The sequence below is a fragment of the Bombina bombina genome, chromosome 1, assembly GCF_027579735.1.
Source record: "Bombina bombina isolate aBomBom1 chromosome 1, aBomBom1.pri, whole genome shotgun sequence".
NCBI classification, from domain to species: domain Eukaryota; kingdom Metazoa; phylum Chordata; class Amphibia; order Anura; family Bombinatoridae; genus Bombina; species Bombina bombina.
This window is the reverse complement of record NC_069499.1, coordinates 684,355,840-684,370,552: the sequence shown is the minus strand read 5'-3', so window position 1 is coordinate 684,370,552 and position 14,713 is coordinate 684,355,840. Positions and strand designations below refer to the sequence as shown.

Below are 14,713 nucleotides of genomic sequence, written 5' to 3'. Positions count from 1 at the left end.
ACACACTAATCAAATGGACTAACTGACATACAGGCACCTCAACCTGTGATGTAATTGCTAATCCCATAAAATCCCTATTTTGTTTTTCGGCAGATGAATTTTAGGGTAATGATCACTTAAAAACACGCACAATACTAGATAATGTTCATAGATCATTATCAGCCAAAAATAAGCACAACTGTCCCTTTAAAAGACAATCACATGTATAATCAAGTGCATAATAAAAAGGCAGTGTAATAGCACTTACTACAGATTTGTTCAAAATTTCCTTCCATTGGCCGGCCCATGTATCATGTGATAGACATCAGCCAATGACAGTGATGTTATATACATACACTGTGAGATCTTGCACATGCTAAAAAATTGCTTGTACCTCAGAAAGTGTGTATATAAAAATACTGCACAATTTGATAATGGAAGTTAGAAAGGCTCTTAAAACTACATGCTTTATCTGAATCATGATAGCTTAATTTTTACTTTAGTGTTCTTTAAATTTGGATACTGGCTCTGCTCTATGAAATCAGGCAAAACATGTTACTGTGTTAATGTATAAATTGAAGGTCCCTAATGTCCCTCTAATATATTTTTTAGTATTTCATTTCCAAGCATAACTGGCCTGTACAAACAAATCCAGAAATAGTTCCCTCACCCAGGTAAGGGTCCTCCACATAAAAAGAAAAAATAGATCATGTAAATGGACAATATTGATTAAAATATAATGCTCTATTTTTAATTTTGTTATAATTCCCTTCTTTTATTGTATGTCTCCAAACCCAACACAGTCGTGCCCCTGGTCACATTCAGTCCTGATAAGCCACTAGGAGAGAGCATATGCATGTATGCTCTACTCATTGGTCATATTGTGTTCTGGAGCAGTATAGGAGTGTGCCAAATGAATTACATTAAACATTTATTTAATCTCTTTTGAATGCATAGTAAAAGAAGAAAGCTCATGTAAAAATGATTTTGCAAAATATACCATCTGATTTTTGTACTAGGATATTATTATTTAGGGCAGTGCTTTCCAAACTGTGTGTCGGGACACACTAGTGTGTCGGCAGAAGTGTGTAGGTGTGTCCCTGCTTCAGCACAATTTTTTTTAAATTAAATTTTTAAAAAAAATTTTTTTTTTTGTTTCTGACTTTCCGCCTGCCTGCTCTGCATATCACATGGTTGACACATGATTGATACCTAGTGGGTCACAGATCATCTTAACCAATTGGCGCAGCTCAGTGGGAACTGAAACTATTCCCATTGGTGGCTTTGGCGGCACATTGGCTCCTGACTGCACGTGTAGTCTCCTTAATCGGCTCGTGACTGCATGTGTAGTCAGTGAGTGGGACAGCAGTGTGTTTGCAGCGAGGGCAGTAGTCAGTAGGGCTCACGGAGTTTTGAGGGTGGCAGCTTAAACGCTGAGCTGAAGTCAAAGGGGTTTTTTTGCAGCTAGCTCCCAGTAGTGCATTGCTGCTCCTGCTCTTGATATATGGATAGGAGGTGGAAGCTTAAAAATCCTTGATGATGAAATGCGAGTATCTTTATCTAATATTCCACTAAATATTCAGAAATTGTGTTCATCCCATCAACCTCATAAATCCCATTAAAATAGTAAGTAGCGATTGGTGTTATTAAACTTTTTTTTAAATTCTTGCACATACATACTGTTACTTGTAAATACATATTATTATGTAATTTATGTATGTGTCCGTATATTTTAAAACAAGTTAGTTTAACCTCCTTTTTGCTAGTACAACTGAATTAATTACCGTGTCGCAAAATGATGTAGGTCTAAAAAGTGTGTCACCAACATGAAAAGTTTGGAAAGCTCTGATTTAGGGGAACGCTCCACTGCCACTCCATCCTGCAAGCATAACCCCTGCCTTTCAAAAGCTACCTCCCACTATTAAGAAATTTGTCATTGTTAGAAGGGGATTCCACCTTGAAAAGACTCCCCCCCCCCATACAAGTTACAATAGCTTTGGAATATACACATACAACAACTTTCTTTTAATAATATTTATTTTATAGTATTGCATTGATACATCTATTACAGCTAAAGTAGCATTATCAACGAGCAAATAAATCCAAGTCTCAAGCAAAGTAAATGCACATTATGCACTGTTTTGTTTATTTTAAAAAAAATATGCAACTTTTTTTTTGCAAATGTCACATAAAAAATAGATTGCTGCCAAATTTGTGTACCAATGGTTCTTTGTACAGACACAGATAAGGTTTTAAGGAATTTTTTGATATACAAAGATGCAATTTGAAAGCCTGTCTCTCTAATGTACATTTATTTCAAAAATATTTAAAAAGGGGACATTATAAAATTAAAGTGAGTTGCATATTAAAGGGACATGGAAGTAAAAAAATATATATCATGATTCATATAGAGCATACTTAAAGGGACACTGAACCCAAATTATTTATTTTGTGATTCAGATAGAGCATGACATTTTAAGCAACTTTCTAATTTACTCCTAGTATAACATTCTCTCATTTTCCACTTCTTTTTAGAGTTTGAACACTGCTGATTTGCATTCTCAATTCCTTGGTGTGTGTGTATATATATATATATGTATCATTGTTGCAATCACGCCTGCCATATCAAGATATGTGCATGCTCATGAGCCTACATAAATATATGATCTAATGGAAAATGGTTATGTTTCAACAAAAGAGGTATATTTGATGAAATAACTGGATTTAAAATATATATATATATATGCTTTGTCATGAACGTTTAAAACTGTCTTCCACATCCCTTTAGCTGTTAAAACATCTTACTTACCTGCCTGAATATATCTACTATTGTTCCTCTGAAAACTCAGAAGCCACAGCTACTTTTTACGTCTCTCGTTGTGTGTGCTCCTGTATAAATGTAATGTTAATAATGCAATAAAACACAATTCTTTCTAATTTACTTATAAGATGGTAAAAGACACAATCATTTTCATAATTTTATACCAAGTCTAGCATCTGGGCTCTTAAAAATAAAAAAGTAGATGTCAAATAAAATTTCACCTGAAATTAATTTTCATGCGCTGAAAGGTGACAGTTTGTTTTAAATATATAGAATAATAATTATTATATTTGTTGAGTTTGATGTTAAATATGGTTCAGTTTGGTTTTCAACTATAAAACTGAATTATGTCCCCCTTGGGTTGTCTAAAAATCCTTTTGATTAAAACAAAAAGACAAAAAGCCACATCTGGGCTGGTTCTTCCCATGCTTGTCACATGATGTTTTCACAACATTTCACATGAAATTGGTCTTTCTAGAAGCCTGATGATTAAACCTAAATCTTTAACACCTAATGAAGACAACACAAAATGTTATACAAGGGAGGAAAAGAAAGAAAAAAAGATAGATCATTATTTGTTGTTAATGGGACATGATACTCATTTTCTCTGCTCTGTCCAAAAGAATGGTTTAAAATGCGTTATGGTGCTTTGTTTATGATTCCTGTACTGAATAAACCAACTATTTTCTGTGGAAGTTGTGCCTGTCAGCAAGAACCACAGGGCAAACCTTCATGTTAGCTTTACCTTAAAGGGGCGTTAAAGTCCCAGTTCAGATAGAAAGTGCAATTTTATGATATTTTTTCTGTTTAAAGTACCAGTAAATAGAGTAGATTTGCATAAGCAGCAAAGACAATGCAATAGCACATAGGGGTATATTTACCAATGTGCGGGCGGACATGCTACAAAGTAGCGTATCATGTCCGCTGCACATTGCGGCACATCGATAAATGCCGACAGCATACGCTGTTAGCATTTATCATTGCACCAGCAGTTCTTGTAAACTGCTGGTGCAATGCCGACCCCTGCAGATTTGCGGACAATCGGCCGCTAGCAGGGGGTGTCAATCAACCCGATCATATTTGATCGGGTTGATTTCTGTCTGCCGTCTCAGAGCAGGCGGACAAGTTATGGAGCAGCGGTCTTTAGACCGCTGCTTCATAACTTCTTCATAACTTCCATACGGAGCTTGATAAATATGCCCCTTATTCTGAACTTCACATGAGTAGTAGATTTTTTTTTCTGACAATTTTCAAAGTTATGCCTATTCCCACTCCTTCTTTATCATGTGACAGCCATCAGCCAATCACAAATGCATATAAGTATATTCTGTGAATTCTCGCACATGCTCAGTAGGAGCTGGTAAATCTAAAATTGTAAATTAAAAAAAAAAAGACTGCACATTGTGTTAATGGAAGTATATTGGAAAGTTGTTTAAAATTGCTGCTCCATCTGAAAATATTAAAGTTGTATTTTGACTTGAGTGTCTTTAATTCTATTGTCAAATTGACTTTGTTCTTTTGATATCATTTGTTTAAAAGCATACCTAGGTAGATTCAGGAGCAGCAATTCACTGCTGAGAGCTAGCTGGTGATTGGTGGATACAATCTTGTCACTGGCACACCAGATGTATCAGCTAGGTGCATTGATGCTCTGGGGCTTAGTTTAACTATGTTTTTAACACTTTGACAGGGCTTAAACACATAGTTATACGCAAGCAACCATGCTGTAACAAAATACTCTAACCCATTAAAGCATTTCCTGTTTGCACTTTATGTCCCTTTAAATGTAAACAGCTTTTAATTAGAAAATGTTTTTATTACATGAAACTGCTGCTCTTTCATACACATGCTAGGAAATATTTCTGTAATATGTACCTTTAAGTTTCCTTTTTTTTAAGTTAATATTCTATTTTTTGCACAAAAAAGAGGTCATGTTTTAAACATTACACTGAAAACAAAAACAGTTTTAAACATTTAAAACCTTATAGAATTAAGAGTTATTATTAATAATTCTTTGTAGTTCCAACTCTCGAAAGCGTCATTTCCTTCCCTCACTTTCCCCAGCAAAGCAATGTTGTTTTCTTAAAGAAAAACAGATTTGTTTCTGTTTCCTCAGTATGTGTTTTCCGGGTTTAGCTGGATGCAAAGTTTCCTGTGTTTGTCATTCAGTCACATACTCTTTTAGCCATGGGCTGACACACACTGACAACTCTAGATCAGCTGCAACAGAAACCTTGTTAGCAAAGAGGAATAAAAAAAGGAAAATATCAAACTTTTAGACGTCATCTCTGGAAGAACATCAGACATGGCAAGAATAAGCACTACTAAAAGCTTGGACTATATCGATTTGGCCTCTTTGAGAGTAAGTTAATGATTGCTGCTATTTTGAAAAGAAAAGCTTTACCTCCTAGTCTGAAGATACTCATTAAGAAACAGTTAATTGCAGGATTTTTAATGTGGTTATAGATGTTAGAACCAAACTTTTTTGCTGCGTAGAAATGGAGATGTATATTACAAAGGGTTAAACCTGAGTGCACCCCCATTGAGTTCTGCTGAAGGATGTGAAGTGCTTATCACATGCAGATAATTAAGTTTTGTTTTTATCTTTTTCTTTTTGCAGTTTATCTTTGCTATTTTCATGATGAGTCAAGCAGAATTTGGACAGTTTTTTCTTCTTCTTCAGTGTCACTGCAGACATAGCAGCTGAGATATGTAGCTTAAAATCACCATAGGGAAACTATATGGGTTAAACAATAATATATTCACAAGTTACTGCACAGATGGCAAGAAACTTTGCTGTGTAATATTTTCTTTAAATGAGTTGGTAATCAGCAACTTAATTAATAATATATTAATATATATATATATATACAATTTTTGCAAATTAACAAATTACTATTTTTTAAAGTACATTTAACATCTCTTGATTTGGTGTAAAATTGTTCTTGTCCCACACTTCCTAGAGATGCAAAAAAAAAAAAAAGAAGCAAAATTTGTAACCTGCAAATGCTGCATATCAAATAGTTGCTTTAAAGGGACTGGTATAGTTTGTTGAAAAGCAGGGATGTGAGCTTAGGAGTGTGCACATGTTTGGAGCACTATATGGCAGCAGTTTTGCAAGAATGTTATCCATTTGCAAGGTATCTCTTCAATAAAGCATACTATGGGAACAAAGACAATTTGATCATAGAATTACTTTTTTTTTTTTTTTTAAATCGTATGCTCTGTCTGAGTCACAAACAAACAATTTGTGATTTCATGTCCCTTTAGGATATTTGCAGAGTTTTGAAAACCTACGTTACAAATTTTGCTTTTTAGACTTTATGGGGAAAGAGAGACAGAGCATAATTATTACATAAGAGTGAGAGGAGTTTAATTTTTCTTTAAAATATTTTGCAGCTTTCATTCTACCTCTGCTGGAGAACTATTGCATTGATAGCTATAGTTTTCTCAAGGTAAACGTTACCCAAGGGAATGATGGGAAATGAAATGACTTGAGAGTATGGTAAATGTATATACTTAGACATAGACCTGGGATCTGTTCAGTTATATGTCTCTCAAATCATTTATGTATAGGGTTATCTAGCTAATGTCTCAAACTGCCACTGACTCCAAAACCCAAGATTCTCAATTTTATTAATACACCATTGTGCAGTTTATTCAATATGTAAATTCAAACCCAAAAACATGTAATCTCTTAATACAATGCAAATTGTATAAGGTTTACTCTATAAAGAGCAAAAATGTAAACTCAAAGGGACAGTCTACTCCAGAATTTGTATTGTTTAAAAAGATAGATAATCCCTTTATTACCCATTCCCCAGTTTTGCATAACCAACACAGTTATGTTAATGTACTTTTTATCTCTGTGATTACCTTGTATCTAAGCCTTTTCAGACAACCACCTTATTTAAGTTCTTTTGGTAGACTTGAATTTTAGCCAATCAGTGCCCTCTCACAAGTAACTCCACGGGCGTGAGCACAATGTTATGTTTATGGCACACACGAACTAGCGCTGTCTAGCTGTAAAAGTGCACTTAGATAAGAGGAAGCTTTCAAGGGCTTAGAAAATTGCATATGAGCTTACCTAGGTTTAGCTTTCAACAAAGAATACTAAGAGAACAAAATTTTGATGATACAAGTAACCTGGAAAGTTTAAAGGGACATGCAAATCAAAATGAAAGGACCACTAAACAAAGTAGAATAGCAATATCAATAAATATGTAATAAATAGTATAAAATCAAATGTCAGTTAGTTTTACTTTCCTACATCATGTGACAGCTAACAAATATAAACATTCATTTTTGTAATTTTATGTCCCTTTAAAATGCTCCCCTATTTACTAAATAATTGTGCACTTGAAAGTGTAAAAACACTTGACATCAACTTTCCATTTCAACGTGGATCTCTCAGAAATATATAAGAGCTTTGCAATAATTTATCTACAGTGGCAGAACAAAAGGGTCACAAGTTATTCAAGTTTCACCTTATCATCCTGCTCCTTTTCTCTAACCTACCTCCTCGTTTCACCTTATCATCCTGCTCCTTTTCTCTAGCCTCCTCCTCGTTTCACCTTATCATCCTGCTCCTTTTCTCTAGCCTCCTCCTCGTTTCACCTTATCATCCTGCTCCTTTTCTCTAGCCTCCTCCTCGTTTCACCTTATCATCCTGCTCCTTTTCTCTAACCTACCTCCTTGTTTCACCTTATCATCCTGCTCCTTTTCTCTAACCTCCTCCTCGTTTCACCTCATCATCCTGCTCCTTTTCTCTAACCTCCTCCTCGTTTCACCTTATCATCCTGCTCCTTTTCTCTAGCCTCCTCCTCGTTTCACCTTATCATCCTGCTCCTTTTCTCTAACCTACCTCCTTGTTTCACCTTATCATCCTGCTCCTTTTCTCTAACCTCCTCCTCGTTTCACCTTATCATCCTGCTCCTTTTCTCTAGCCTCCTCCTCGTTTCACCTTATCATCCTGCTCTTTTCTCTAGCCTCCTCCTCGTTTCACCTTATCATCCTGCTCCTTTTCTCTAACCTACCTCCTCGTTTCACCTTATCATCCTGCTCCTTTTCTCTAGCCTCCTCCTCGTTTCACCTTATCATCCTGCTCCTTTTCTCTAACCTACCTCCTCGTTTCACCTTATCATCCTGCTCCTTTTCTCTAACCTACCTTCTCGTTTCACCTTATCATCCTGCTCCTTTTCTCTAGCCTCTTCCTCGTTTCACCTTATCATCCTGCTCCTTTTCTCTAGCCTCCTCCTCGTTTTACCTTATTATTCTGCTCCTTTTCTCTAGCCTCCTCCTAATTTCACCTTATCATCCTGCTCCTTTTCTCTAACCTACCTCCTCGTTTCACCTTATCATCCTGCTCCTTTTCTCTAGCCTCCTCCTCGTTTCACCTTATCATCCTGCTCCTTTTCTCTAGCCTCCTCCTCGTTTCACCTTATCATCCTGCTCCTTTTCTCTAGCCTCCTCCTCATTTCACCTTATTATTCTGCTCCTTTTCTCTAGCCTCCTCCTCATTTCACCTCATCATCCTGCTCCTTTTCTCTAACGTCCTCCTCGTTTCACCTTATGATTCTGCTCCTTTTCTCTAGCCTCCTCCTCGTTTCACCTTATCATCCTGCTCCTTTTCTCTAGCCTCCTCCTTGTTTCACCTTATCATCCTGCTCCTTTTCTCTAGCCTCCTCCTCGTTTCACCTTATCATCCTGCTCCTTTTCTCTAGCCTCCTCTTCATTTCACCTTATCATCCTGCTCCTTTTCTCTAACCTACCTTCTCGTTTCACCTTATCATCCTGCTCCTTTTCTCTAGCCTCCTCCTCGTTTCACCTTATCATCCTGCTCCTTTTCTCTAGCCTCCTCCTCGTTTTACCTTATTATTCTGCTCCTTTTCTCTAGCCTCCTCCTCATTTCACCTTATCATCCTGCTCCTTTTCTCTAACCTACCTCCTCGTTTCACCTTATCATCCTGCTCCTTTTCTCTAGCCTCCTCCTCGTTTCACCTTATCATCCTGCTCCTTTTCTCTAGCCTCCTCCTCGTTTCACCTTATCATCCTGCTCCTTTTCTCTAGCCTCCTCCTCATTTCACCTTATTATTCTGCTCCTTTTCTCTAGCCTCCTCCTCATTTCACCTCATCATCCTGCTCCTTTTCTCTAACGTCCTCCTCGTTTCACCTTATGATTCTGCTCCTTTTCTCTAGCCTCCTCCTCGTTTCACCTTATCATCCTGCTCCTTTTCTCTAGCCTCCTCCTTGTTTCACCTTATCATCCTGCTCCTTTTCTCTAGCCTCCTCCTCGTTTCACCTTATCATCCTGCTCCTTTTCTCTAGCCTCCTCTTCATTTCACCTTATCATCCTGCTCCTTTTCTCTAACCTCCTCCTTGTTTCACCTTAACATCCTGCTCCTTTTCTCTAACCTACCTCCTCATTTCACCTTATCATCCTGCTCCTTTTCTCTAGCCTCCTCCTCGTTTCACCTTATCATCCTGCTCCTTTTCTCTAACCTACCTCCTCATTTCACCTTATCATCCTGCTCAATTTCTCTAGCCTGCTCCTTTTCTCTAACCTCCTCCTTGTTTCACCTTATCATTCTGCTCCTTTTCTCTAGCCTCCTCCTTGTTTCACCTTATCATCCTGCTCCTTTTCTCTAGCCTCCTCCTCGTTTCACCTTATCATCCTGCTCCTTTTCTCTAGCCTCCTACTCGTTTCACCTTATCATCCTGCTCCTTTTCTCAAGCCTCCTCCTCGTTTTACCTTATTATTCTGCTCCTTTTCTCTAACCTCCTCCTCGTTTCACCTTATCATCCTGCTCCTTTTCTCTAGCCTCCTCCTCGTTTCACCTTATCATTCTGCTCCTTTTCTCTAGCCTCCTCCTCATTTCACCTTATCATCCTGCTCTTTTTCTCTAACCTACCTCCTCGTTTCACCTTATCATCCTGCTCCTTTTCTCTAACCTACCTCCTCGTTTCAGCTTATCATCCTGCTCTTTTTCTCTAACCTACCTCCTCGTTTCACCTTATCATCCTGCTCCTTTTCTCTAACCACTTCCTCGTTTCACCTTATCATCCTGCTCCTTTTCTCTAACCTACCTCCTCATTTCACCTTATCATCCTGCTCAATTTCTCTAGCCTGCTCCTTTTCTCTAACCTCCTCCTTGTTTCACCTTATCATTCTGCTCCTTTTCTCTAGCCTCCTCCTTGTTTCACCTTATCATCCTGCTCCTTTTCTCTAGCCTCCTCCTCGTTTCACCTTATCATCCTGCTCCTTTTCTCTAGCCTCCTACTCGTTTCACCTTATCATCCTGCTCCTTTTCTCAAGCCTCCTCCTCATTTTACCTTATTATTCTGCTCCTTTTCTCTAACCTCCTCCTCGTTTCACCTTATCATCCTGCTCCTTTTCTCTAGCCTCCTCCTCGTTTCACCTTATCATTCTGCTCCTTTTCTCTAGCCTCCTCCTCATTTCACCTTATCATCCTGCTCCTTTTCTCTAACCACCTCCTCGTTTCACCTTATCATCCTGCTCCTTTTCTCTAACCTACCTCCTCGTTTCAGCTTATCATCCTGCTCTTTTTCTCTAACCTACCTCCTCGTTTCACCTTATCATCCTGCTCCTTTTCTCTAACCACTTCCTCGTTTCACCTTATCATCCTGCTCCTTTTCTCTAACCTACCTCCTCGTTTCACCTTATCATCCTGCTCCTTTTCTCTAACCTCCTCCTTGTTTCAGCTTATCATCCTGCTCCTTTTCTCTTTCCTACCTCCTCGTTTCACCTTATCATCCTGCTCCTTTTCTCTAACCTACCTCCTCGTTTCACCTTATCATCCTGCTCCTTTTCTCTAACCTCCTCCTCGTTTCACCTTATCATCCTGCTGCTTTTCTCTAACCTCCTCCTCGTTTCACCTTATCATCCTGCTCCTTTTCTCTAACCTACCTCCTCGTTTCACCTTATCATCCTGCTCCTTTTCTCTAACCTCCTCCTCATTTCACCTTATCATCCTGCTCCTTTTCTCTAACCTACCTCCTCGTTTCAACTTATCATCCTGCTCCTTTTCTCTAACCTCCTCCTCGTTTCACCTTATCATCCTGCTCCTTTTCTCTAACCTCCTCCTCGTTTCACCTTATCATCCTGCTCCTTTTCTCTAACCTACCTCCTCGTTTCACCTTATCATCCTGCTCCTTTTCTCTAACCTACCTCCTCGTTTCACCTTATCATCCTGCTCCTTTTCTCTAGCCTCCTCCTCGTTTCACCTTATCATCCTGCTCCTTTTCTCTAGCCTCCTCCTCGTTTCACCTTATCATCCTGCTCCTTTTCTCTAACCTACCTCCTTGTTTCACCTTATCATCCTGCTCCTTTTCTCTAACCTCCTCCTCGTTTCACCTCATCATCCTGCTCCTTTTCTCTAACCTCCTCCTCGTTTCACCTTATCATCCTGCTCCTTTTCTATAGCCTCCTCCTCGTTTCACCTTATCATCCTGCTCCTTTTCTCTAACCTACCTCCTTGTTTCACCTTATCATCCTGCTCCTTTTCTCTAACCTCCTCCTCGTTTCACCTTATCATCCTGCTCCTTTTCTCTAGCCTCCTCCTCGTTTCACCTTATCATCCTGCTCCTTTTCTCTAGCCTCCTCCTCGTTTCACCTTATCATCCTGCTCCTTTTCTCTAACCTACCTCCTCGTTTCACCTTATCATCCTGCTCCTTTTCTCTAGCCTCCTCCTCGTTTCACCTTATCATCCTGCTCCTTTTCTCTAACCTACCTCCTCGTTTCACCTTATCATCCTGCTCCTTTTCTCTAACCTACCTTCTCGTTTCACCTTATCATCCTGCTCCTTTTCTCTAGCCTCCTCCTCGTTTCACCTTATCATCCTGCTCCTTTTCTCTAGCCTCCTCCTCGTTTTACCTTATTATTCTGCTCCTTTTCTCTAGCCTCCTCCTCATTTCACCTTATCATCCTGCTCCTTTTCTCTAACCTACCTCCTCGTTTCACCTTATCATCCTGCTCCTTTTCTCTAGCCTCCTCCTCGTTTCACCTTATCATCCTGCTCCTTTTCTCTAGCCTCCTCCTCGTTTCACCTTATCATCCTGCTCCTTTTCTCTAGCCTCCTCCTCATTTCACCTTATTATTCTGCTCCTTTTCTCTAGCCTCCTCCTCATTTCACCTCATCATCCTGCTCCTTTTCTCTAACGTCCTCCTCGTTTCACCTTATGATTCTGCTCCTTTTCTCTAGCCTCCTCCTCGTTTCACCTTATCATCCTGCTCCTTTTCTCTAGCCTCCTCCTTGTTTCACCTTATCATCCTGCTCCTTTTCTCTAGCCTCCTCCTCGTTTCACCTTATCATCCTGCTCCTTTTCTCTAGCCTCCTCTTCATTTCACCTTATCATCCTGCTCCTTTTCTCTAACCTACCTTCTTGTTTCACCTTATCATCTTGCTCCTTTTCTCTAGCCTCCTCCTCGTTTCACCTTATCATCCTGCTCCTTTTCTCTAGCCTCCTCCTCGTTTTACCTTATTATTCTGCTCCTTTTCTCTAGCCTCCTCCTCATTTCACCTTATCATCCTGCTCCTTTTTTCTAACCTACCTCCTCGTTTCACCTTATCATCCTGCTCCTTTTCTCTAGCCTCCTCCTCGTTTCACCTTATCATCCTGCTCCTTTTCTCTAGCCTCCTCCTCGTTTCACCTTATCATCCTGCTCCTTTTCTCTAGCCTCCTCCTCATTTCACCTTATTATTCTGCTCCTCTTCTCTAGCCTCCTCCTCATTTCACCTCATCATCCTGCTCCTTTTCTCTAACGTCCTCCTCGTTTCACCTTATGATTCTGCTCCTTTTCTCTAGCCTCCTCCTCGTTTCACCTTATCATCCTGCTCCTTTTCTCTAGACTCCTCCTTGTTTCACCTTATCATCCTGCTCCTTTTCTCTAGCCTCCTCCTCGTTTCACCTTATCATCCTGCTCCTTTTCTCTAGCCTCCTCTTCATTTCACCTTATCATCCTGCTCCTTTTCTCTAACCTCCTCCTTGTTTCACCTTAACATCCTGCTCCTTTTCTCTAACCTACCTCCTCATTTCACCTTATCATCCTGCTCCTTTTCTCTAGCCTCCTCCTCGTTTCACCTTATCATCCTGCTCCTTTTCTCTAACCTACCTCCTCATTTCACCTTATCATCCTGCTCAATTTCTCTAGCCTGCTCCTTTTCTCTAACCTCCTCCTTGTTTCACCTTATCATTCTGCTCCTTTTCTCTAGCCTCCTCCTTGTTTCACCTTATCATCCTGCTCCTTTTCTCTAGCCTCCTCCTCGTTTCACCTTATCATCCTGCTCCTTTTCTCTAGCCTCCTACTCCTTTCACCTTATCATCCTGCTCCTTTTCTCAAGCCTCCTCCTCGTTTTACCTTATTATTCTGCTCCTTTTCTCTAACCTCCTCCTTGTTTCACCTTATCATCCTGCTCCTTTTCTCTAGCCTCCTCCTCGTTTCACCTTATAATTCTGCTCCTTTTCTCTAGCCTCCTCCTCATTTCACCTTATCATCCTGCTCCTTTTCTCTAACCACCTCCTTGTTTCACCTTATCATCCTGCTCCTTTTCTCTAACCTACCTCCTCGTTTCAGCTTATCATCCTGCTCTTTTTCTCTAACCTACCTCCTCGTTTCACCTTATCATCCTGCTCCTTTTCTCTAGCCTCCTCCTCGTTTTACCTTATTCTTCTGCTTCTTTTCTCTAGCCTCCTCCTCATTTCACCTTATCATCCTGCTCCTTTTCTCTAACCTACCTCCTCGTTTCACCTTATCATCCTGCTCCTTTTCTCTAGCCTCCTCCTCGTTTCACCTTATCATCCTGCTCCTTTTCTCTAGCCTCCTCCTCGTTTCACCTTATCATCCTGCTCCTTTTCTCTAGCCTCCTCCTCATTTCACCTTATTATTCTGCTCCTTTTCTCTAGCCTCCTCCTCATTTCACCTCATCATCCTGCTCCTTTTCTCTAACGTCCTCCTCGTTTCACCTTATGATTCTGCTCCTTTTCTCTAGCCTCCTCCTCGTTTCACCTTATCATCCTGCTCCTTTTCTCTAGCCTCCTCCTTGTTTCACCTTATCATCCTGCTCCTTTTCTCTAGCCTCCTCCTCGTTTCACCTTATCATCCTGCTCCTTTTCTCTAGCCTCCTCTTCATTTCACCTTATCATCCTGCTCCTTTTCTCTAACCTCCTCCTTGTTTCACCTTAACATCCTGCTCCTTTTCTCTAACCTACCTCCTCATTTCACCTTATCATCCTGCTCCTTTTCTCTAGCCTCCTCCTCATTTCACCTTATCATCCTGCTCCTTTTCTCTAACCTACCTCCTCATTTCACCTTATCATCCTGCTCAATTTCTCTAGCCTGCTCCTTTTCTCTAACCTCCTCCTTGTTTCACCTTATCATTCTGCTCCTTTTCTCTAGCCTCCTCCTTGTTTCACCTTATCATCCTGCTCCTTTTCTCTAGCCTCCTACTCGTTTCACCTTATCATCCTGCTCCTTTTCTCAAGCCTCCTCCTCGTTTTACCTTATTATTCTGCTCCTTTTCTCTAACCTCCTCCTCGTTTCACCTTATCATCCTGCTCCTTTTCTCTAGCCTCCTCCTCGTTTCACCTTATAATTCTGCTCCTTTTCTCTAGCCTCCTCCTCATTTCACCTTATCATCCTGCTCCTTTTCTCTAACCACCTCCTCGTTTCACCTTATCATCCTGCTCCTTTTCTCTAACCTACCTCCTCGTTTCAGCTTATCATCCTGCTCTTTTTCTCTAACCTACCTCCTCGTTTCACCTTATCATCCTGCTCCTTTTCTCTAACCACTTCCTCGTTTCACCTTATCATCCTGCTCCTTTTCTCTAACCTACCTCCTCATTTCACCTTATCATCCTGCTCAATTTCTCTAGCCTGCTCCTTTTCTCTAACC

General features: G+C 40.0%; 1 protein-coding gene across 1 annotated transcript in view; it reads left to right on the top strand.

The window, feature by feature from the left end:
• The first annotated feature begins 4,944 nt into the window (after nt 1-4,944).
• NRK (Nik related kinase) overlaps nt 4,945-14,713 on the top strand; it is a 575,538-nt gene continuing 565,769 nt past the window's right edge. The window contains exon 1 of the mRNA XM_053699167.1: nt 4,945-5,162. Coding sequence (XP_053555142.1) covers nt 5,106-5,162 — 57 coding nt within the window. The 5' untranslated portion in view covers nt 4,945-5,105. The remainder of the gene's footprint in view (nt 5,163-14,713) is intronic.